The sequence below is a fragment of the Lepisma saccharinum genome, chromosome 10 (genome assembly GCF_977018435.1).
Source record: "Lepisma saccharinum chromosome 10, izLepSacc3.1, whole genome shotgun sequence".
NCBI lineage: Eukaryota > Metazoa > Arthropoda > Insecta > Zygentoma > Lepismatidae > Lepisma > Lepisma saccharinum.
This window is the reverse complement of record NC_139238.1, coordinates 15,207,427-15,231,402: the sequence shown is the minus strand read 5'-3', so window position 1 is coordinate 15,231,402 and position 23,976 is coordinate 15,207,427. Positions and strand designations below refer to the sequence as shown.

At 39.1% G+C, this 23,976-nt stretch overlaps 1 protein-coding gene across 1 annotated transcript; it reads right to left on the bottom strand.

Annotated features, from left to right (window-relative positions):
- Positions 1 to 14,002: 14,002 nt before the first annotated feature.
- Positions 14,003 to 19,663, bottom strand: LOC145993785 (nucleolar pre-ribosomal-associated protein 1). The gene has a single exon (XM_083129584.1). It carries the CDS (start codon positions 19,576 to 19,578, stop codon positions 14,065 to 14,067), a length of 5,514 nt encoding a protein of 1,837 aa, XP_082985710.1. The 5' UTR covers positions 19,579 to 19,663; the 3' UTR covers positions 14,003 to 14,064.
- Between the last annotated feature and the right edge of the window lie 4,313 nt (positions 19,664 to 23,976).

Sequence of the window (23,976 nt, the reverse complement as noted above, 5' to 3'; positions counted from 1 at the left end):
GTAATAATCAAAATCTAATTATTGATAACAACTCGTTTGAACCAGTTTCCAAATTCAAATACTTAGGAGTAATATTAAGAAATGAAAATTATATTAAAGAGGAAATAAAAAGTTGGCTTAATTCAGGAAATGCATGTTACTTCTCTCTTCATAAGCTTTTGTCTTCTCGTTTAATATCTAAGAAACTAAAAGTTAAAATATACAAAACAGTAATTTTGCCTGTAGTATTATATGGATGTGAAACTTGGTCCCTTACACTGAAAGAGGAACATAAATTGAGAGTATTTGAAAATAAGATCCTTAGGAAAATCTTTGGACCTAAAAGGGATGAGGAGACAGGTGAGTGGAAAAGGTTACATAATTTAGAACTACATAATTTGTATTCATGTCCAGATATTATTAGAATAATTAAATCAAGAAGACTTAGGTGGGCAGGCCATGTGGCACGAATGGGAGAGGAAAGAGGAGTTTACAGGATTCTTGTTGGGAAACCCGATGGTAAGAGACCTGTAGGAAGGCCAAGACGAAGATGGAGGGACAATGTTGAGATGGACCTAAGGGAAATCGGTAGGGATGGAAAAGAGTATATAGATCTTGCTCAAGATAGGGAAAGATGGAAGGTCTGTGTTGCTACAGCCATGAACCTTCGGGTTTAAGAAGGCTAGAGAGTTAGTTAGTTAGTTATGTGTGTAGTTCTGTAATAATATGAAATAAAGTAATGTGGCCATTTCCCATCCTAGATGAAGTCTGAAGCATTTATTTTTACAAGCATGAATAGATAAAGCAAGTCTAATTATCTTGTTAAAGACAGCTTCAGTTTTCATCTTAACCGACCTTTTGGTAGAGGTTTTATCATTAATTAAATATTTTTTAATTGTTACAACGTCTACGTAAATAGGGATCGATTAAATAAAGGTTAAAGGAAAATGGGAAAAGGTCAAGAATTTTGTATTTGTTATTTTAATAGAAACCCTTGGTTGTTTTTTGTGATGCAGCCTATGAGAAGCTGACCTCCATGCCAAAATGGTCAGCACGGTGTGCTATGACCTCATGAGTCCTAGGTTCAAATAGTGGCCTGGGCATCTGTGTTTTTGTGAGTGTCCTTCATCAATTCACGATTATCCATTATCTCATATACAGGGTGTCCCACTCGAAAGGGAACCCTGAATTTGCTTTGTAAAAAATGGAAATGAAGAGTAAAGAAAACTAAATTTGAACATGACCTACCTGTATTTGTGGGAAAAGAAATCACATCACAAACGGTGTTGGAAATGACCTCTACCAACTTGTAAACACAGTTGAACACGACGTTGCAAGTTTGTGAATGTAGCTGTCAGAACCTCGGGTGTCACTGCATAGATTTCAAGGCGGATGTTTTCCCGTAGCTCATCGAGGGTGCGTGGTTTGTTCTTGAAGACCTTTCCTTTAAGGTTACCCTATAGGAAAAAGTCAGGTGGGGTCAAATCCGGTCACCTTGGGGGCCACAATCCTTTGGAAATGACTGTTAGGGAAAAACGATTCCACCTCAGCCATGCTCACTCCCGAGGTGTGTGACGTTGCACCGTCTTGTTGGTACCATCCGAGTGTCAGTTTGACAATAAACACGCACTCTTCAAGAGAATACCGATACATTGTTAAAAACACAATGGCAAAGTCACATCAAGCCACTTCCTCCACTTAAGCTTCACTGAAACACGGCGACTCGCTGAACCTGCCTGTTGACCCACTTCTTCAGTCTTTACGACGTACAGTGTTGCTATGTCAACTTTCTCATGTATTGAACTGCAATCTGTCCAAATTTGATACCATTCGGTGAAATACTTATCCAATGACGTGACAATTTATGGGTTCCCTTTCGAGTGGGACACCCGTTATTTATTGCCACATGTATTTTGCAGCCTCTGCACCAAAAGAAATCAATCTTGCCCTGACAGATGCTTGTTAGTGTTCCTACAGTGCAGCAACCTAACATGAGACTTCGAAATCTTGAGTACATGGCAGAAATACTTCTGGTTGGCCTGAAGACTATCGTTTCATCAGCTGGTAAAGTAACTGATAGGGAGGGATAATATCATGCTCCCTCACTTTTTGTTATCCTGCTCACTCCAGTATCAGGACGACACACTCTTCATCTGCACAACTTCCATTCAACACCACTTGCAGGTACAATAGTGTATTGCATACTGAATGCGTCGCACAACGAATGTCCCACATAATGAACATGTGTATGGGTCGGAAAAATGTCCTGCATAATGAACCCAGTTCTGTATTATGAACAACAAGCAAATATATATATAAAAAGTAAAGTGCTCCCCTGTGCTTAGCACCATGCCATGAAGGCATATAGGGGGTAACATCCCACACTTTCTTGGTTGTGAGTAGGGGTGATGTGATCAGCATCATGCCCCTGACCACTTTTACCCCCCAGGTTTTCCCCCAGGTACCCATGTTATTTAACGCTGGTTGGGCACGGGGGCCACTTCCAATCTTAGAAACGTTCCCAGATTTGAACCGGGGAACGAACCCGGGACCTTTAGCATGGTAGTCAGACACGTTACAGACTGAGCCACTAACCACTCAGCAGATGCACTTCATTATCTTACATGAGCATGCACTCGGGGTACTGTAACTGTGTATGCAAACTGCAACCTGCCTACAATTCATGGAAAAAATTATGTACGAGGCGTATCCAGAAAGTAAGTTTCCCTATTTTTTTCCCGTGAAAGTAAACATAATGAGCCGTGTAAATTGCGCATGCGCAGCAGATCTAAGACGTATCAATCATATGCCAGGCGGACAGATCCCGCCCCGGCGCCAGTAGCGAGGCAGCAGTGGTCCGAAGTGGAAGCTCGTATTCCTTCTCCTGCCGCATGCCAGTAGCGAGGCAGCAGTGGTCCGAAATGGAAGCTCGTATTCCTTCTCCCGCCGCATGCGAGGTTCGGTCGGTGATAAAGTTCCTGAATGCACAAAGCATTGCGCCAATTGACATTCATCGTCAGCTCTGTGAGGTCTATGGGCCGAACATTATGAGTAAGCAGATGGTGCGTCGCTGGTGTCGGCAGTTTTCGGAAGGTCGTCAAAGTGTCCATGATGAAGAGCGCAGTGGGCATCCGTCCCTCATCACTGATGATCTGGTTGAGCTGGTGCAGCAGCGCATCGTAGAGAACCGTCGCTTCACGATTACGGAGTTGAGTAGCTTTTTTCCGCAGATATCGCGATCCGTGTTGCATGAGATTGTCACGCAGCGCCCGCTGTTCAAAAAATTGTGTGCCAGGTGGGTGTTTTGACGGAATTTGGCTGGGAGTTGTTTGATCATCCACCTTACAGTCCTGATCTGGCTCCCAGCGATTTTCACGTTTTCTTGCACCTCAAGAAATTCCTGTCCTCCGGTGAGCGTTTTGGGAACGACGAAGAGCTGAAGACGTCTGTCACACACTGGTTCCATTCACAGGCGGCAGAGTTCTACGACAGTGGGATCCAAAAGTTGATACCACGATATGACAAGTGTCTCAATTCTGGTGGTTGCTATGTTGAAAAATAGCTGAAGCTTTGCTGTACCTGTTGCCAATAAATGGTTTCCTGAAACTGTGTTGGTTTTTTTTAAAAATAGGGAAACTTACTTTCTGGATGCGCCTTGTATGTTATAAATTCACTAATACGAGGGGATATCAAAAAGTAATTGAATAAATTTTTTACAGCCAAGCTGAAATGTATCCACAAAAATTGAAATATATATTTGAAAGTACATGTATTTCGCCACCTTTCCATGAGATGTGTGTACATGGCAGGTGTGTGTACCTTGCGCACGCCTAGAGGCAGTTGTTTTAAAATGGCAGCTATGCTTGCGACATTCGGCACAGTTGAGCTGCAGTGTGGGGTTCGATTTCTGTGGTCAAAGGGACAGAAACCAACTGAAATCTATTGTGAGTTGTGTGCAATGTATGGTGACACGTGTATGACATACACAAATGTCTGTAACTGGTGTGCAAAGTTCAATGCAGGGCGTTTAAATGTCTTCGATGATCCCCGTTCTGTACGGCCTCACACATCCCACACACAGCAATGTTGACGCTGTGGAGGCATTTAATCAGGAGGGCCGGCGGTCAACAATCCAAACAACAGCGGATATGGAGGACCATATTGGATACAGTCTTTGCTCCGGTATAAAATGGGGCTGGAAACGCATTCCTCGACCACTTTGTTACCACGGACGAATCGTGGGTTTTCATTACACCCCTGAACGAAAATGACAGAGTATGGTATGGAAACACACAAACTCACCACCAACCAAAAAATTCAGGACAACCCCGTCTGCAGGAAAGGTTTTGCTTACCGTTTTCTGGGACAGTCACGGTGTCATTTTTGCTGATTTTGGGGTAAAAGAACCAACTGTAAATGCTGCTGCATATTGTGCCACACGAGCTGCTCTGCACTGTAAACATCCAACAAAATCTCTGGAGGTCATCATTCTCCATGACTGCTTGTCCCCATGTGGCTGCATTAGTGACGCAAAAAGTCAATTCCTGGCATTGGGAAATTCACAAGTATCCAGCATACAGTCCAGACCTGGCCCCATCAGACTTTCACCTGTTACCAAAGTAACATTTGGTAACAGCACAGGTATAGTATTACAATGTATACAAATGAAAATTTGGTTAGAAAATTGATATACCTATTAAAATTTATTACGGTTCTTTTGAAAATTTGTTTTTAACAAATAATCAGGAATGTTGAACCATTTTAAGTTTTTTTTAACCTACTTCAGGATTTTTCGAGCCTATTTTAGGAACGTAAAAGTACAATTTTTAGAACCTAAAAATCTGAGGTATACTTATAAGTAGGAACCTGCAATTTTTTGTCATATTGTTTTGCGAAATTTGTGATTTTCTTTTAATTTCACTGTTATTTTTATGAAATCAAGAATTTAAGATTGGGCATGTTTTAAACTTTCTTGCAACATATATTGTCTTAGCAACTTGAATAAATGTCCTAGAGCTCTTTGAAGCATAGATCTTCAAAAATTTAGTTATTTAAAGGATCCACATCACTGCAGTTATTACCATAACATGAAATGCAATATGTACATTATGGTGAAATAAACACAGATGATATATTTTTATATGGATAGTGACGGAGTAAAAATGACAGCTCAGACTATTTTTGGTCTGTAAGGGTAAAAAAAGTGGATTTAAATTTTGAGTTGTGCCATGTGCCATCACCATAATATAGTAAAAGGTATTTGGCACAATATAAGGTGGTTGTGTGAAATTTGCAACATGTGACAAAAATCATGAAATTCATTATATTTTGCAAATTTATATGCATGAAAAAGATGAATAGGATTTATCATTATTATTTTTTTTTTGGCAAAAAAAATCAAGGTCTACATTTATAAGCATAAACAGAGAGTTTTGTTACATTGCAGACAAATTATATTTCGCACTTCTCATTGATATAATCATGCTCAGTGAAGTAAATCAAAGTACACATTACAATGAATCATACTCACAATGTGATTTATTGCAGTGTGTGTGTGTGTGTGTAGATCTATAATTTTCTCATTATTTCTTTTGGTCTGTTTTTATATATTTATTTTCAGGGAAAGGCTTAAAACATTTTGTGTTGCCAGTGTTTAAGAACAAGATATGCAGTAACTGAAATTACATATTTGTAAAAATTTGGCATGTTCTAATTAAAAAATAGTGTTTTTGTGCTTTTCAAGTATGATGGACAGTCATCTGGCAATGGTAGTATAAAAGGTTCAAATGCTACTGTAGGTTTGGTTTTGACTATGTATTTGTTGTTGATTTGCTTTATTTTACTTCGCTTTTGTGCCACTTTTGGCTAATTTACAAAGATGGGGATATGTGATGAAATTGATGGATCGATACTCGCACACAACCATTCCCAGGATGGGATTCGAACCTGGGACCCTTGGCAATGCCATCTTGTTTGGGGCTTAGAATCAATAATGAACATGAGACACCTAGTAATATGATGTATTGTGTCCAAAATTTTTGGATGCAGTTTGTGAAAAATTGGCAGTTCTTTTTTGGTGATGTGCGTTGGTTTTGAGAAACAACTTATTTGGGACAGCTTTCAACCAAGTATTTAGAGGCAGTCTGAACCGTCTCCCTCTACCTGCAAGCCTTTACCATGTCCAAAATTAAATAAGCAAAATGCTGGTTTGATTCCACATATGTAGTTGTTTTATTTCTGCAGACCTTGCATAAAGATGAGGATTTAGAATGTGATTATAAAATTCTGCATTGACTCTGCATACGAAAAATAACACTACTACTACAAGGGTCGTTCAAGGTTGACCGGGATTTTCGTACGTAAAAAATCGATGAATAGCCAGATCATGATGAAACGTGCGGGTGACATAATGTATTCCTTCGCGAGTAACTAGCGCCCGGCATGACGTATTTCGCGCATGTGCAGCAGTTGCAGCGAACATGGTGGCAAGCAGTGTGTCTGTGGCTGTGGAGCAGCGGTGTGTAATCAAATTTCTCGTGAAGGAGAAAGTGAAACCAGCTGAGATTTTCAGACGATTGCAAGCACAGTATGAACAAACGATGTAGCGGACAAGAGTGTACGAATGGTGTGAGCAGTTTCGCGAAGGACGGGAGCTGGTGACAAATGAAGCGCATGGACACATTCGCCCGACTGCAGTCACACCAGTGAATATCGCACGTGTTGAGCAAATGATTCTTGAGAACCGGCGAGTAACAGTGCGGGATATTGCTGCCGAGGTGAATATCAGTGTCGGGAGTGTTGAGACAATCATTCACGACCACTTACGCTTCCGCAAAATCTGTGCAAGGTGGGTTCCCCGCCAGCTGACATTCGATCAGAAGTGGACACGCAGGACGGTCTGTGAACAGCTTCTGAATCGGTTTCGAGCAGAAGGTGATGAATTGTTGCAATCCATCATCACGTGTGATGAAACATAGTTGCACAATTCAACCCCAGAGACCAAAAGACGCAGCATGGAGTGGCGGCATAAAGGTTCCCCGCCCCCCAAGAAAAGCAAAACGCAGCCGTCCGCTGGAAAGATCATGGCAAGTGTCTTCTGGGACATGAAGGGCGTTACCCATGTGGATTTTCTGGACAAAAGGAGCACGATTAATGCCCAGTATTACTCCACATTGTTGAGTGGTGCTGTACGAAAGTCCATTCGCACGAAAAGACCTCGGATGTTGTCTGGAAATGTCATTCTTCTCCATGACAATGCCCGCCCTCACACGGCCAATGTGACAACAACAACTCTGGCCGACATACGCTGGGAAGTTCTGCCCCATCCCCCCTACAGTCCAGATTTAGACCCCAGTGATTATCATTTGTTTGCAACCCTTAAAGACCATCTGGGAGGGAAGAAATTCACGACAGACGAAGCACTGCGGAGCGATGTCCTCCAGTGCCTACGACAACAACCAAGTTCTTTCTACGCCAAAGGAATTCGGGAGCTGCCAGAACGATGGCAACGGTGCCTCGGCGCGCACGGAGAATACTTTGAAAAACTGACATAGTTTGGTGTTTCTTCTGCTACCTATTTCCTCTGCAGAAATAAAAGTCCCGGTCAACCTTCAACGACCCTTGTAGTAATATGCAAAAACAAAAATAGTTAACGGGGACTGACTTTTCTTAGCTGGACATAACAACCTTCGTAGTATTCATAACTGGACATAAGCTAGATAATGAACACATGTTATTACTTGTATCTGTGTTTTTTTTATCTATTCATGTAATAATGATAAGTGGCCTATTTTAATGTTTAAAATCTTATTAACCTATTAATTATAAGCATTATTATTGTGACACACTTGGCTTCTTGAACACCTCCTGAACTATAGTTTTAAATTTGTGCCAGCTTTCAACAGTCTGTGATCAGAAACTTGAGTGAAAATTCACCCTCTTCAAACATTCCTCTAATTTTCTCCCTTGATGATCCATGTGAAATAAAACTTGAAGGGGAGAGTATGAAGTTACTCCTTCTTTGGTGACAGCAACAGTGTGTCAAGTTAATGAGAGAGGTGGTTGTTGAGGGGTGGAATTTTTGAAATGAATGACCAGATAAGTATGACAAGGTGGCCACGGTTCCCTATTTCTTTCTCTTTTTTCCCTATCTTTAACTCTATATTTATTTATTTCTTCTCTATCCATGCCCCTCTTTCCTGCTCTCTCTCCCCTACTTCTTTTTCCCTATCCTTCTCTCTAGGACCATGAAAAAAATTCAAGTTTTCAAGGTGAACTTTCCAAAAATTAAAGAGTACAACCAGATGTTTTCTCTATTTAAACCTTACCTATTATTTTCTCTCATCCCCCCCCCCCCACACACACACAAATATATTAAAAATATAAAGGGTCTGTGTGATTCCAACATATCCAAAAATTCTAATTCAATTCAATTAAACGGTATATATGTTTTACTTACCAAGCCCATTTCGCCAGGTAAGCTCCTTGCTACCAGGCCAATTTTAAGCAAAATGCAGAGTTTCATTTAGATGACTGTAGATCGGAGGCTAATTGCTCTAGACAGACGAATGATATATCGTTATACGCGGAATGAACCATACATTCGGACTACATACAATTTATGCACATTGAGTGTATACATGGATGCAAGGGGAGGGGAGGAATCGGAAAATTCCAAAATTTCTGAAAAAAATGCCCCTTCCCCCCTCCGCTCCTGGACAACAAAGTACAGGACATTGTCAAAATACACATGGAAATGATCGCAGGCATATTTGGAACAAGAAAATAATTGCATTATTATCATACGAGTAATAGAATGCAACTTGTGTCCCCCAAAAGACATGTCTATGTGCCCCTGACTCAGTTTCAAAGGAAGCCGGCATTTTCCTCCCTTTTTTATGGGGGAAAGAGTCTTTACGGTGCAGAATATGTGTTAACAATAATATAAAACAAGAAAATCGCAATTCTAGCGAAAAATAGAGACATTATGACGTAAAAACTACGACCTTGTCTAGGTATCTACATATAGATAGCTGGTAAACAAGGGGTATACCTAGAGGTATCTATTTATAGATAGCTGGTTTAAAGGTGCGGAGTTTACATGTACCATTTTGCATACTCAGACTGGAAATATATCTACAAAAACAAGTCACAAACGTTACAGGGTATACTAAAAAAAAAGTAAAAAAAAAACCTTTTTTTTAGTATACCCTGTAACGTTTGTGACTTGTTTTTGTAGATATATTTCCAGTCTGAGTATGCAAAATGGTACATGTAAACTCCGCACCTTTAAACCAGCTATCTATAAATAGATACGTATACTAATCTATGAACAATTGTTAATTGTACAAGAATTTCACACTCAAATTTACCTAATAAACTTCGAGATATCTTATCTTGCAATAGCCTAACGTGTCTGCAAGGGACACTAACAAAGTAAACGGATTGAGAAAATTCTGTTCTATTTCCCACGCAGCTTTTTTCTCCTTCCTCAGTAAAAATATAAGCTAATCTGTGAAATACTTGCCTCGGGGCATTTATAAATAGTGTGTATAAATTCAGTGGGATTTAGATAAATAAAAGTTCCAATTTTTCATGTCTACACAGAAAAATTCACACAAAATTCCCAGTGAGTAGCCACAGTGGTATGATTACTCTGAAAGGGAGTAAGAACTTTTAACATAAGCCATAGCTTAACAGCCCATGAAGACCAGTGCCTACCTCCCAACTGTCGGTCTGAACATCTACCAGTTATGGGGTGACGTGTAGTCAGTACGACGAACCCCCAGACGTTGTTGTGGCTTTCTTATGGCCAGGTTACGCTACTCATTCGTAGCTCCCCAAAGTTTCTCATGGTGGTGGGTGGCCACCAGTCCCATACACAGGCCAAAATCTTGGGAAAAATCGTTACGCTTCCACCAGGAGACTCGAACCAGCATGCGTGTCTAAGCATGCACCTTAAACAGCACAGCCACAATGTGGGACAGCAAGTACTTTTATTAGGGATAAATCAATATGGAATTTCTACCTATACCAATCGAGCACCAATATACAGGGTGTACACGATGAACCTCCAGGATTTTGAAGTGATGGGCTTATAAAACTAAAGAGCAACTCAAAAAGTTTCTTGCAAAAAATTACCACACTTCTATGCGAGCACTTTTAGAGACACGAAGAATGTCCAACCAGTATTCCACTTCGTGCTGCAGCACGTCGTCAGGGATGGTATCAATGGCAGCAACAATTTGGTCACGCAAAGCATTCACTTTTGGCACCTTCATTGAGTAAACTGCATCCTTAACATACCAGCAGAGGAAAAAGAGAAAGAACATCGTTTGTGACTTGTCTGATCGACTTTTACGGGCTGCGGACGAAAACAACACACAAACTGTCTCGTCCTCCCCTTGGCTTCTTCAACACACTCCCAGTTTCCAGACAACTTCTGTATCATGCCCTGATGCTCTTGTCTGTTGAAGGCTTTTTGTTAAAGACACGTCAAAACTTACGCCGCACCGTAACAATTGATTTTGACTCCGCAAACCATACCACAGCGAGTGCTTTCTCTTGAGAAGATGCCATTTTCACCAAAGCGATGACAGAGCTGCCAAACAAGGCCTCCCCCCCCCCCAAAAGAAAAAAACACACACACACAAACTTGAGCGTATATGGCACCAAATACGAAAGACTTTATTTTCTGATTTTTAACATTGCGTCGAAACCTCGGAGGTTCATCATGTACACTCTGTATAATTCACCAATTACCAATATTCTACTGATCCAATATAAATTTGCAAATGTTCCATGAAGAACATAAATGGTTCATTCACCTCTCAATCCTTCCTGGCGTGGGCTTGTTTACACACACTGAAAGATGTGCATGTTGTCAGGGAATACACCTGCTTGATCTCGAGACTCATTTTGTCAGCTGGTAAATTGACTGACCGAGAGGGAGAGCAAGAATCATGATTTTTTTCTTTGTTAGCCTGATTTTAGACTTGAAGTTGGAAAACAGCAAATGGTTGTGTTCCTACCTGTTTTTGATCTAGACATGATGGCACTGGGTAAGAAAGAATCAACGCATAACAAACTCAATCCGTTGCAGCATTCATTACGCAGGATGCAGTTCCAATAGGTTACTATAGAAATCATTTAATCCATTCCCAAGCCTGGTCCAATTGTGAAACATCGTAAAAAATTGCAGTGTTGCAATGTTGGAAATGCTGGGAACTTACTAATTTTAAGTTATAGAAAATACACTATGTACAAGACAGTTATACGAAAAAATGTACAACAGTGTCTCTCTCTCATTCATTATTATTTCAAATTTCGACGCTTTGCTCAGTCATTCTACGAGGGGATATCAAAAAGTATTTTTTTACAGCCAAACGGAAATGTATTCACAAAAACTGAAATATACATTTTGAAAGTTTGAACATTACTCTACTTTTTCACATAACATCCATTTACATTTATACATTTGTCCCATGACACCAATTTTTCGATGCCCATGCAGTAGAAATAGTTCAGCAGGACAGGTAACCAATGACGCATGGCTGTCACAACTTCCGTATCGCAGCTTAAGTGTTTGCCAGCAAGGTGTTACTTTGTTGAATGAATTATGCATGTATAATTTGCTGCACAATACCAGGGTAGCCGTGGAAACTTTGCGTGAATTATTGGCTCCAGGAATTATGCGTGAATTTTTCTACATTGATGTGCAAATACCAACTTTTATTAATCCAAATCCCATTGAATTTATACATATTTATTAATGCCCTGAGGCAAGTTTTTCATAGTTTATATTTTATTTTTATCCAAGAAGCAAAAGAAAAGAAAGCTGTGTGGAAAATAAGACAGAATTGTCTCAATCTGTTTAGTTTGTTAATGTCCTTTGCAGAACACAACTTTTTGATTTTGATTTGATTTAGTTTATTTTACTTCGCATTTTGTGCCTCTTGACTAATTTGCGAAGATGGGGATGAGTGATGAAATTGATGAATGGACATTCACAAACAACCCAGCCTGACCGGGACCCTTGTAGAACACAACTTATCCGACAGATGATTGCAAGATATGTTGAAGATGATTAAGTAAATTTGAGTTTGAAATTGTTGTACAATTAACATTTATTTTATCCTGTAACATTTGTGACTTTTTTTGCAATTTTTTTTAGTTTGAGTATGTAAAATAGTAAATGTAAACTTCCCACCTTAAATTAAACATTTTAAACAAATATAGTTCAATTGAATTGAATTGGAATTTTTGGATATATTGGAATCGCACAGACCCTTCATATTGTTAACAAATTTTTGTTTGTGTGTGTTGTTAGAGACGATAATACTAAAAGCTGGAATAGAGAAAGCATCTGCTTGTAGTCTTAAATTTTTGGAAAGTATGCCTTGAAAACCAGGAATTATAGCTGAATTTTATCATGATCCCCTAGAGTGGCAACCCTGAATACATAATCTTTTTCATGTTATCCAAGGTCAAAATCTGCTTTTTGACTATGAGGACATCATCTTAAATGCTAAAAATGATCTTTCAACAAAAAGCATAGTCAGTGGTGTAAATTTCAATGCTGAAACGGTACTTTGCAAGGTGTGAATACCACAAAGCACCTGATTGATGCAAAAGTGACCAAGACCACAGAGATAAGAAGTTTGCTCTTTGCCGGTAACAGTGGCTCCGACACTTTGCTTTCTTTCGAGCTTTGAAAAAACATCATGGACTTGGAAGGAGGGAAATCAACAAAAAAAAGTTTCAAACACGTTAGTCACTGAATTTTTTCAGTACCAAATAAGAGGAAATACCTCTGTGTGATATAAAAAACCTGAAAAAATACATAAAGACTTAAAGTAAAATTTTTAAAGCCGGGAAACGTCTGTAACTCATTTATTTTCTAATTGTTGACATTCGTACTTACCTTTTCTGCATAGCGAAAGGTTGTTTAACAAGAGATTTAGCTTTTTTTTAACTAAAATAATTTCCATTTTTGAGATATCGAGTAATTAATCTTCCTTGTTTTTCCCCTTCCGTAGGTATTTTTCTGTGAAAATGAGTGCTAATGGAACCTAACCTAACCTCGTAGGCATACCTCATCCCCGTGATGGTTCCTTCATGGGGCTAACGTCAATGGTTTGTGGGGCTACCCATGGATGGTTGACGTTAGCCCCAAAAATTCACGATAGCCCCACGACCTATCACGGGGACAAGGTATGCCTATGAGGTTAGGTTAGGTTCCATTAGCACTCGCACACAAACATGAATTAACGGTGAAATAACTTGACCGATGAGAGAGAACACTTGAACGGCCTATCACAAGTCTACAGAAACTGAATTACATAAGTACTTTCTCCTGTAAATTTGAAGAAATCAGTTTCCCGTGCTTGAAAATTTTACCAAAAAAAAAATATTGATTTAGGCGCATAAACCTAAAATAGGTTCTAACAAGCAAAACAGGTTATTTTAGGCAATATAAAACTTCCATCACATGTTTAGTTTTTTAATGAAACGCTGACTTAACTTGTTATTTCTTATTTACCTGCAAAGGAAAAAAAGATTAAAAAACTTAAAATCCGAGGTCTACCTATAAGTAATAGGGATTAGAAGGTATCCCTTGATAAATTTTAAAAAAATTACCGGTATTACGATAAATTGGGCTGGAACTTGGTAATTTCTGATATTTTGTTATTTTTATAAACATTTCTCACTTGTAATTAAGGGGATTCCGGGTTCGATACCCAGTGGAGGCACATGGCACAGTGCTTTGGATCCCACTTTTGAACTGTAGGTAGACTTCCCATTAGCCTTTCTGTGCATAAAGTGGAGCTAAAACAACAATTTAACAGAATACAACTCGTGTGACTCTCACTTCTGCATTCATAAACATAACAAAATGTCACATATTTCACTAAGCACCAAGCCATTTATCAGAATACTGAGTTTGCAAAATTATACATACTATCTGGCAAAAACTTCATATCAGTTTGTTCATAATAATAAATAAAAAGGCAAAAATCAGTTTTCATACCCTGTGCAATGTATTTCATTATACTCATGACAAAAATACTTAACACTCAACATTATTTACTCTTCTTTAATTGACAGGTAAATTATTTTCTTAAGGGCATTTTTTGCTTTGGACATCATTAGATTCTCACAGTCTTGAGTTACAAAATAACAAGATTTCAACTTGAGCATGTTTTCACAATCTTCCACATCGCCAATTACATGTTTTGCTACACTCAAAAGATGGGTAACCTGTGCCTCGCTAAGAACCAAACCACTATCCTGGCATTTGTACTGCGAACAAGAAACCTCTAACATTGCAAGAAACTCTGCAAAATACTTAAGAGGCAATTTCATGGAAAGTTTTGGTATCATACATACAAGCAACATGTGCACATTTTGAGAGCTTTGATTCATGTGGGATGCATTTACTCTAACAGGCTCGTTTGCAGTATTTCCCCTAACAGCATATGATTGCATTTTTGACAAGATGTCAATCAGAAGGTCCACTTGTGTTTCATGTACATTCGCAATGGCTTGTTGCAACCATGACACTAGACCCAAAGAACCGATTGCTTTTTCTGAGAGTTCTTGCACATTAAGAGTGGCTAGTATTATCTTCAAAATGATAATTTTGCTCGTATCGTCACACAACACTGACGAGTAGAAAGCCATTATAATCTTGTACACATGCTTACTCGAAGCGATATTAAAATCGCGAGGTAAGCGTATGCCACTGCTAATGACAGTCAAAATCCAATGTCTCTTTACGCAAAAATCTACCTCCGAACTATGGAATGTCAAAAAGAATTCTGGTACACTGTACAAATTCAGAGAAGGTTTGGCACGCATAAACTTATGCAATGTGGTAAACATTTTATGATCTGGCTGGTTCAAAATTGTTGCTGCATTTGCCAAGAAGACCGTAATTATGCATGGAAGTTGCACAAACTTCTTTCTATCCTCCAGCAGTGTTAATCCATTCCGTACAAGGTCTATCAAGTGTAGCCAAATTAGTTTTTTGCTTCGTACATATAATCCTTCTACTTGATGATAAAACTGTGCAAGCACATGGTAACCAGCTGCCCTAACCAGCTTTGAATTACTAGATAAAGCTGCAAATGTGAAGGACAGTGAGCCAGAGTCAATGAAGCTCAAAATGTGAGCATATGCCCCGGGTGCTAAGAGATTGCTAAACAAAGGTAAGAGATATGCCGGGTCATACAAAGTGTTGTCGGAACATTCATCAGGCACGTTCAGTTGACGATTGAGCGGAAAGTTCCTGGCTGTGTACATCATCCTGTTATAGTCTAGTAAACCTAAGACCTCTTTCATATGAGGTTGTTTGTGAAGAGAGAAAGCAATTTTGTCAGATACCGCAAAGTAACTCACGGCAGCTTCTCCCCAGAGGGGGCATGGTATTTGGACTCCTTGTAATTCGTACTGACGAAGCAGATTCAGCAGATACTGGTCACTAGCACTCATGGAGGCCCCGTACGCTCCTAGCAGTACAGGCAAATGAGACGACGATGCCACTTCACCACTAATCTCTGCTAAGACCATCATTAGGTACAACGTTGCCTCTTTCCTTACTGAACTCTCCTTCATCACACTGAAGAACTCTGAATGTGATGTAACCATTTCGTATAATTCCGTTGCTTTCTTACGATCCTTCTTGTAGACACGCCGACACAGACTGGCAAGGCACTTGAGACCTATACCTAATTTCAGTGACCACTTCACGAACTTTTTCCACGTTACGGCTTTCTGCAGTGGTGACCACAGTTTCTCATTCTTCACCACTACTACGCAATTTTCAATAACTTTGAAACATTCATCCAATTCACTGTTTTCGCCATGCATCTTCTCAACAACTATACTTAAGATGGAATCCACAAAAGATACTAAAGGTGCCATCTCTTCCGATGCAGATGTCTCATTTTGCACTTTAAGTAAAATCTCATACATACTTTCAAGTTGCAAAATGGAAACTTGCTTTCCATGTTTCTCCCATAATGAAACTACTTCACTACATGTTGTAACATCCATGTATTCTTTAACGAGAAGGCAAAAGATGCGTCGACCATCATCTTCAGTGATCAAATGATGTTGAAGTGGTTGTGATGCACTTTCTTTCATGACACTGCTGTAAATATCATACACATTTTTCTGAAAATCCACATCATTATTCCATGCTTCAACTACAAAAGGATAAAACTGATATAATTTCTCATTCACACTGTTTTCTTTATCCAGAAACCATGTTCTAAAAACTACTGACAAAACATGATTATGTTTCAGCATAAACCTAACTAGCTCAAAATAAGAGACTTCCATGTTTGTCGATCCACAACATAAATTCAACATTTCTAAGAACACATCTTCATCCACAACACTAAGGTGATAAGGATATTTTTGGATATAATGCTGCAAACTCCCAGCTAGTGACCCAACCATACCATTAGCTTCTTTCAATTTCATAACCAGTTGAATTACATCCTTAATTAGTTCAGAAGGAAGAGAGCATCGTTCTTCCGCTCTAGCACCCATGTCAAGCAAATTGGCCATCAGCTCACCCCATACACTAAGGTCATGATTTTCAGCGTCTGTAAATCTGTCCACTGGAAGAGCTACGAGAGATTTTAGCAATAATTCTGCATCATGAAACAAATGAAACGTCTCTACGTCCAAGTCATTGTAAGCAAGTGCTGGTTTATTCTTCTTGTGCTTCATTTCTTTCTTTATCAGTCTAAGTAACGCTGATAACTGTTCCTGCTTATATGCACCTAACAACTCCATCAATTTCCCTTTGTCAATATGTTTGTTTGCCTTATCTATTGCACCTTTTATCACATCTGCCACTAATATGTCAGTACTGCTTTTCTCCTTTGCAAAAGGATGGAAAAACTGTAACAAAATAGAATAAGAAAAGAAACTCTTTAGGCAACGGAAAAATAAACTATCACAAAGCGTTTGTTTACTATGTCCATGCTTGTACGACACCTGTTCTTCTGTTTCAGTCATTTGAAGACCCTTATTGAATATTTTGTCTACGTAATATTTACACTTCTCTCCCATTTCTTGTGATAGTTCACCACGAACTGCAGCCTGGGTCATGAAGAACGTAACCAGATGAAGCAGCACCACGAGATGAATATCACTTTCAACACTATCAATATCACACAGTGTGCCTGCGAAAATACTTTTGCTCAACTCACTTTCCAAAATTAACACGTCAGATAGTTTTTTAAGAGGTACAATTTGATTTGGCGGAAGCCAACCCTGCACGTATTTCGTAAATGATGTGGGGAGCGAATCCAGATACAGAGAAAGTAATTTGTAAATAGGTTGAAGTGATGATTGTCTATGAATAACATGGATCATAACACCCAACATATACTTCACAATATTTTTGGGTGAGGAGGATTTGCATAGAACTTCCAAGGTTACCGGTAGGAACACACTAATCGGAAATGGACTATGAACGACATGTGGAGTTTCGGATACCCACTCTTGTTCCATCATACGTTCAAACACAGATTCATATGGGTTAACAATGCCATGATCAATATCAGATTCTGCACTCAATTTAAAAAGCATGCTTGCGTACTGCCGTCTGTTTTCAAGCAACAATTCAATGCAACTAACCAAGAAGTTGATTATATCAGTATGATGTTCAGGGTCTGATTTTAGCAAACAGTGTAGCCAGATATCAATTTCTTCATCAGGTTCTTCAAATATACCTAGCTGAAGGAACACATTATGAAAAAGTGTTCGTGATCCTATTCTGACCACTGCAGATGTACTACTGCTACCTAGCTTAACTAACAGTACCAGAAAGTTGGCCAGCAAATTTTCTTTCATAACTCTCAAAATGCTACCGAATGACAAGAGTGCTTTCAGTATTTTATACTGAAACTCATCATCATCAACTCCTACTGATTGGGGTTGTAACAAAAATGAGATGAGTACAGATTCAAGTTTTATGCCTATCTCAGCAAAATCAGGAAACAAAGATTGATAATATTCTATAACATCTAGTAACTGTACATTAACTGCTTTGTCATCACACTTGGATGCATTAACTTCAAGAATTTTCAGTAAAGTATCAATATTTGGAATATGGTTTACAGAATGCTGCTGCACTGTTTGAGAAAACAGTGCAAAATCTGATGCAGTCAGGAACTTCTCCTTTTCTATTGCATCAATAAACTGTTCAAGTTTACGAAACATAACACACAAAATACTAATGTACTTATTTACCACTAATTGCTGGCTATCAAAACCTTCAGTTGTTAAGGAATCTAAAATACAAGCAGGCATACACAGATTGGTCACAATTGTTACTAGCTGTTTAACATTATATGTGTCACGATAGAATAAACACTGCATAGGCTGTAAGTTTTCTATAACATTTTGTACAAAACTGACAGCTTCTATCCACTTAGCTGATTCACGAGGTTCTAGGTAAGGTGCTACATTAAGGAAAGTCTGATACACCAAGTCAGAGGAAGCACAAAGAATTTTAACTACCAAATCTTGCACATGTTCATTTTCCCATGGTTTATTTAGACCTTGTAACACGGTTAGAAGTATTGTATTGTGTTGTCTTGCAGTTGTTCCTAAACTTCGGTCATGAAACACCACTCCATATTTTCTCGAAGTACACAAAACCACTAATATATCATTCACTACCTCTCGCACAGCTTTTTGTACTGATTCATCTACTTCAACTTTGTCATTTTTTTTGGAATCCTTCCCTGAATGTTTACTCGATCCTTTCCAGTTGTACAGTTCTATTAAACTTTGCACTGTTTTGGCATCAAATAGTTTACACTTAATTGTTTTAGACACTGATAAGTTTTCTAGAACTTTAGAGCGAAGAGTAACCAACACTAATTGCACTGTAGCTGAAGTGTCATATACCAAATCAGGAAGTATGCATTTTACAAGAAATCTGTTCTCCAAAAGACCATTAATTGAAGTATCATTTCCTCCAACTAGGAAGGCAAGAACGAAATGAATGAAAGCTGTCCGAACTTCACGGTTCGATGAATTTGTAAGTTTAATGAGAAGGCGTTTGTTAAATCTGATACTGCGTAAAACTTGATTTGCTAGCTGTGGACTGAGAGTCACAATTGATGTAAGAAGCCTTAGGCAAGTTTTCTGATTTTTAGTACTAAACATCAACATTTTCCTAAAAAAACTTGTGAAGTTTTGCAGCAAATAATCTGCTGTTTGTTCACAAGAGTGCAAATACTTCTGTTCATCTCTCTGCACTCTCATAAAAATTACTTCCAATGATGAAAAAATCCTGACAGCATGAGGTATGCTATCTTGGTCCAACTTTTCAAGAAGTGCAGCAATATCTCGACAAGATCCTCCAGCATTCAAGTATTCGGAAACCGTTTCTTCTTTTGCCTTTAAAGCGAATTCTTTTACAGCTGAGAGTGCCTGAGCATGAGGTCCTTGAATTGCAGTTCTGAAGTTGTCGACAGAAAACCCAACATGCTTAGTTTTCTTGAAAATGGGAGCATTCTCATCTTCAGCATCAACTTGATCTAACTTCTTTTTCCTCTTGTTCTCCATCATTGAGATCGGAAATTCGGCTTGAAAGGTAAACAGAACATCAGGGGCAGCATGGACCGAAAACACAAGAACCACAACACAGATTACGTCCACGGCGAGGCCAGTGCCACAGACGAACAGTAGAACAAATGGGGCTTCTTCCTTCTCTTCTGTTGTATGTGCACCGTCCATAGGACAGTTTTCGGCCAGTGTTGTTACTGTTATTTTGTTCATACAGTCTATGGCTGTGTCCAAAAGGTACAGAGTACATACTTGAAGTACAGTCTTGACGGAAGTGACGTCACCCAGTACAGTTCGAAAGCGCCAAGCAAACGAGTGTACAAGACCAGAGGACGCAGGACACGAGCGGTGCACACTTGCGATCTGTGCTTGCTTTTCATTTGTTAAAAAAATGGACGTCTGAAGTCAATCAGCTGGTAGTTGTAGTTCTTCCATTGTGTGGAAATGTAAGTAAACAAGTTTTTAAAATACTACGTAATTTTATTTATTGGTTTTATTCATATATGCGTGGTTTCTTTCTTCTATAGTGAGAAGGTGTTTAAAAGTGAGAAAACAATTTATTTTCCCGCGATCGTAAACCATGTTGCGGAATGTGTGAAAATTAATTTGAAAGAGCAAATTTCTTTCATATTTCTATAATTAATAACGTGCTGTGTTATATAAACTGCACGCAGAGTCATGTGTGTGTTGTTCACGGAAAACAAGAGTGGCACATACAGTCGATGTTTGATAATTTTAGTTTCGAAGCAACTTTTGTTGCATTCCTCACTTGTGTTGGCGCTGCAGTCGAAGTGCAGTTCGAAAGCTTTCCGCTTCCAGGCTTCAAGACCCCACTGCGAGTATGCTCTCGAAGTATGCTCGCTTCAAGTATGGTCTTGCAGCTTTCGGACACAGCCTATGATACAGTGAACGAAAAAAAGTACATATCATCATTTTCTTAATCTCCACGTTCGAGATGGAAACAATTTGCAATTTACCGAGAAAGTCGGGAAATGTGGTACAGGAAATGTTCCAAATTTTCCGACACAGGAAATCCAATAGGGCTGTTCATTGCCAAACTCTTCTGGTGCCGGCGCCACCCCCTTTCCGTCCCTAAATAATTTCGTTCGCCATTTGGTTGCCCGAAGCTTTACATTGGAGCTCGATGGGATGGCTATTCAAACGTTATTTTCAATGAAGGTAAGAATTTCTCGTGTAAATCGATAATAAAAATACAAAGCTTTAAGATAATGTTGTCAGTCATAAGTTTCCGAAAATTACATTCTCCTGAACCTAAGAATTAATATATTAAGGAGCAAAGGAATGGTTGCGAAAACGAGTTAAATATAGTACGTTTGTGCATAAATAACACTAAACCTGACGTCATTTGAGTCGTCTCTAATTAGCTGGCATGGGTCGATAATATGTACAAAAATTTAGATTTTTACACTGGTTGCGAGCATGTGTAATTCAACGGCGGGTAGGAATCGAAGAAACTCCCAACATTTATAAAGAAAATATATATTAAGTGCGTAAATGCATGATATATATATCATTATACACTATGACTGACATTATGCCCTATCCGATAATTTAATATTAACGTATGTTTTCATTGTATTAAGCAGATATTCTCCCCTCGTATTTTTGTCCTTCTTTTTCTTGGTAACGACAATTTTAAAATTATAATATCTGTAAATAAGATAGCCCTAGAGGTTGCGAGACATGAAACGTAAGAAAAAATATTTTATGTAATAACTATTTTTGACGATAAATGTGTGTATATAAAACAAAGAACCATATTTACTAGCTACGTGGAAATGTGTTATATCACGCGAAAACAAGTCAGTTATTAAAAGCAAGTATAAAAATAAAAGTACAGTCGCGCGGAATTATTATACATTATTCTTGACCGGCGATTAAAATTCCCACTTGACCGCTAGTGTCGCTTCCAATATGGCCGCTCTAAGTAGGATATATCTTTGTTTACATTCAGCAGTAGTACAAAATAGCAGCGTGTTGTGATGACTGGTATGGTAGAAAACGTTTAAATTACGCATTATTTTTAAATATTGCGAATGCGATGTGAATTCCAGGTACTCTAGCAAACGTGAAGCTGTACTGAGAACGAAGCATTTAATTATGATAGGCAAAAATAACACGGAAAATGCAGACGAAACTATGTATACGCACTGGTTGTTCAAGGCAGTGCTGTATCATCTGCACGTCATGTTGTAACTGGGGTTCTCGGAAATTATTTGAAAATAAAGAAATTGAATTTGGCCTGTACTTGAAAAGCTTGGACAGGAGAAAATTGGAAACATATCGTTGCAGTTCTTTCTCGAAAGAGAAAGGCTGATTTAATAACAATATTGACGATTTCATGACCAGGCTATACTCACTGAAAGAGGGCATCGTACTGAATGAAACAGTAACATTAGCATATATCCACTTTTTTTCTGGTTACTTGTCCACTTTATGCACAGTAAGGCTAATCGGGACTGGACCTACAGTTTAAAGTGGGATCCGAACCACTTGTGCCTCCACCGGGTATCGAACCCGGGACCCCTTGATTACAAGGCAATGACGCTACCACTGCGCCATGCGGGAGACCCTGTTTTCTGGTTACATTTGACATTAATTCATTCTCAAAAGTAGTGCAGGTTGGAGAGTTGAACGCCCTCTTGTGAGGAGCTGAAGTGAGGAGCTCGCCTTAATGGATTTCTCTCGTAAGGCATGAGCTCTATTTGATGGTACAGTGTTGCCAGCTCCTTACTCGAAAAAATCACCAAGGTTTTTGGTCTAACCTAACCTAAAGCAAGGAGCTGGCAACCTTTTTCTCGCAGTGTTGCCAGCTCCTCACTCGAAAAAATCACCAAGGTTTTTGGGGTAACCTAACCTAAAGCAAGGAGCAGGCAATTTTTTTCTCGCAGTGTTGGCAACACTACACCCGAAAGTAAAGCTCGGTGGGGCTTGCTTTAATGGTTTGCTCTTGTAAGGCATAACCCCCCCCCTATTTTCGGACACAGTATTACCAACATCTTACTCGAAAAAATCACCAAGGTTTTTGGTCTAACCTAACCTAAAGCAAGGAGCTGGCAATTTTGCTTAAGACTTGCCTTACAGTGCATAAAGCAAGGTTGCCAACCTACTGGTATTTTTGCCATAGCTTTTTACAAAAAAAGAGAGAGAAGAGAGAGAGGGAAGAGTTAAACAGCCGACAGCCTACCTACAGCTTTTTTTTTGTCTAACCTAACCTAAAGCAAGGGGCTGGCAATTTTGCTTGAGGTTTGCTTTACAGTGCATAAAGCAATTTTTGCCAACCTACATATACTAAACAAAGAGAGCCGGCACTGCCGTAAAAGAGAGAGATGGATGGATGGGAACACTACACGGGTTCAACGTCATCAAATAAAAATCGCCTTAATGGTTTTTTCTTGTAAGGCATGATTTCTATTTTCTCGCAGTGCTGCCAACTCCTACCTACACTTTTTTTTAGTTGGCAAGGGCTAGAGAGAGAGAAAAACTTATAGCTGGGAACAGTAATGAGCGAATGTGCCATATCGTAATTTTCCAACTCCCGGGGGCCAATGTTTGTATATCGTGACCTTTGTAAACCTCTCTCTCTCGGGGGAACGATGTGCCGCGCACACACACACACACACGCACACACACGCGCGCGCGGGCCAAAATTTTTGAATTTACGGTTGGAAAAATGTTTTTCTATGACATGTTTTTGTTCGAGGCAAATTCGTAGGTAGATATTGTTAAATAAATATTAATATTGTAAATATATATATATACTTATTGTATTTAGTTTTTCGGTATCGAAAAGCGACTGTCATATTGTATTTGAAAAAAATATTATGCTTTTGCCTGTGGATATCTAGAAAAACGACAATTTCGCTCCCTCTCTCTGTATATGCTATCAACGTTGACACAATGACACAAATTCAACAAATACGTAGTCAACCGTACATCTCTTTTTTTTTCCTGACAATTTCGTTATCTGACTAGGACGGAAATGGGTTTTCCGGTGACAGGAAATACGTTGCTCCGTTTCTATACAAATAACCAGAAATCACCACATGCACTTCGCAACTATGCTTGGCGGCAGAGAAAAAATACAATTCCGGTTTAAATCCAATTTCAATGAGCATCTATTGAAGATAGATTCAAAACAGTATTCAGCCGGCGAAATGAAAACACGAAGTAGCGTCCGCTCTCGTGGGTGCAGAGGCGGGGTCAGGGGCTACGAAATAAATAACCGGAATTGTATTTTTTCTCTGCCACCAAGCATAGTTGCAAAATAATGTGGCTGAAATGTAGGGGGGGAGAATGTTCTAGAGAATTTGGTTCTTGGATTTCTATTGGTCCACGTTGCGTTGGCTAACATATCATTTTTGACGTTATTAGAAAACC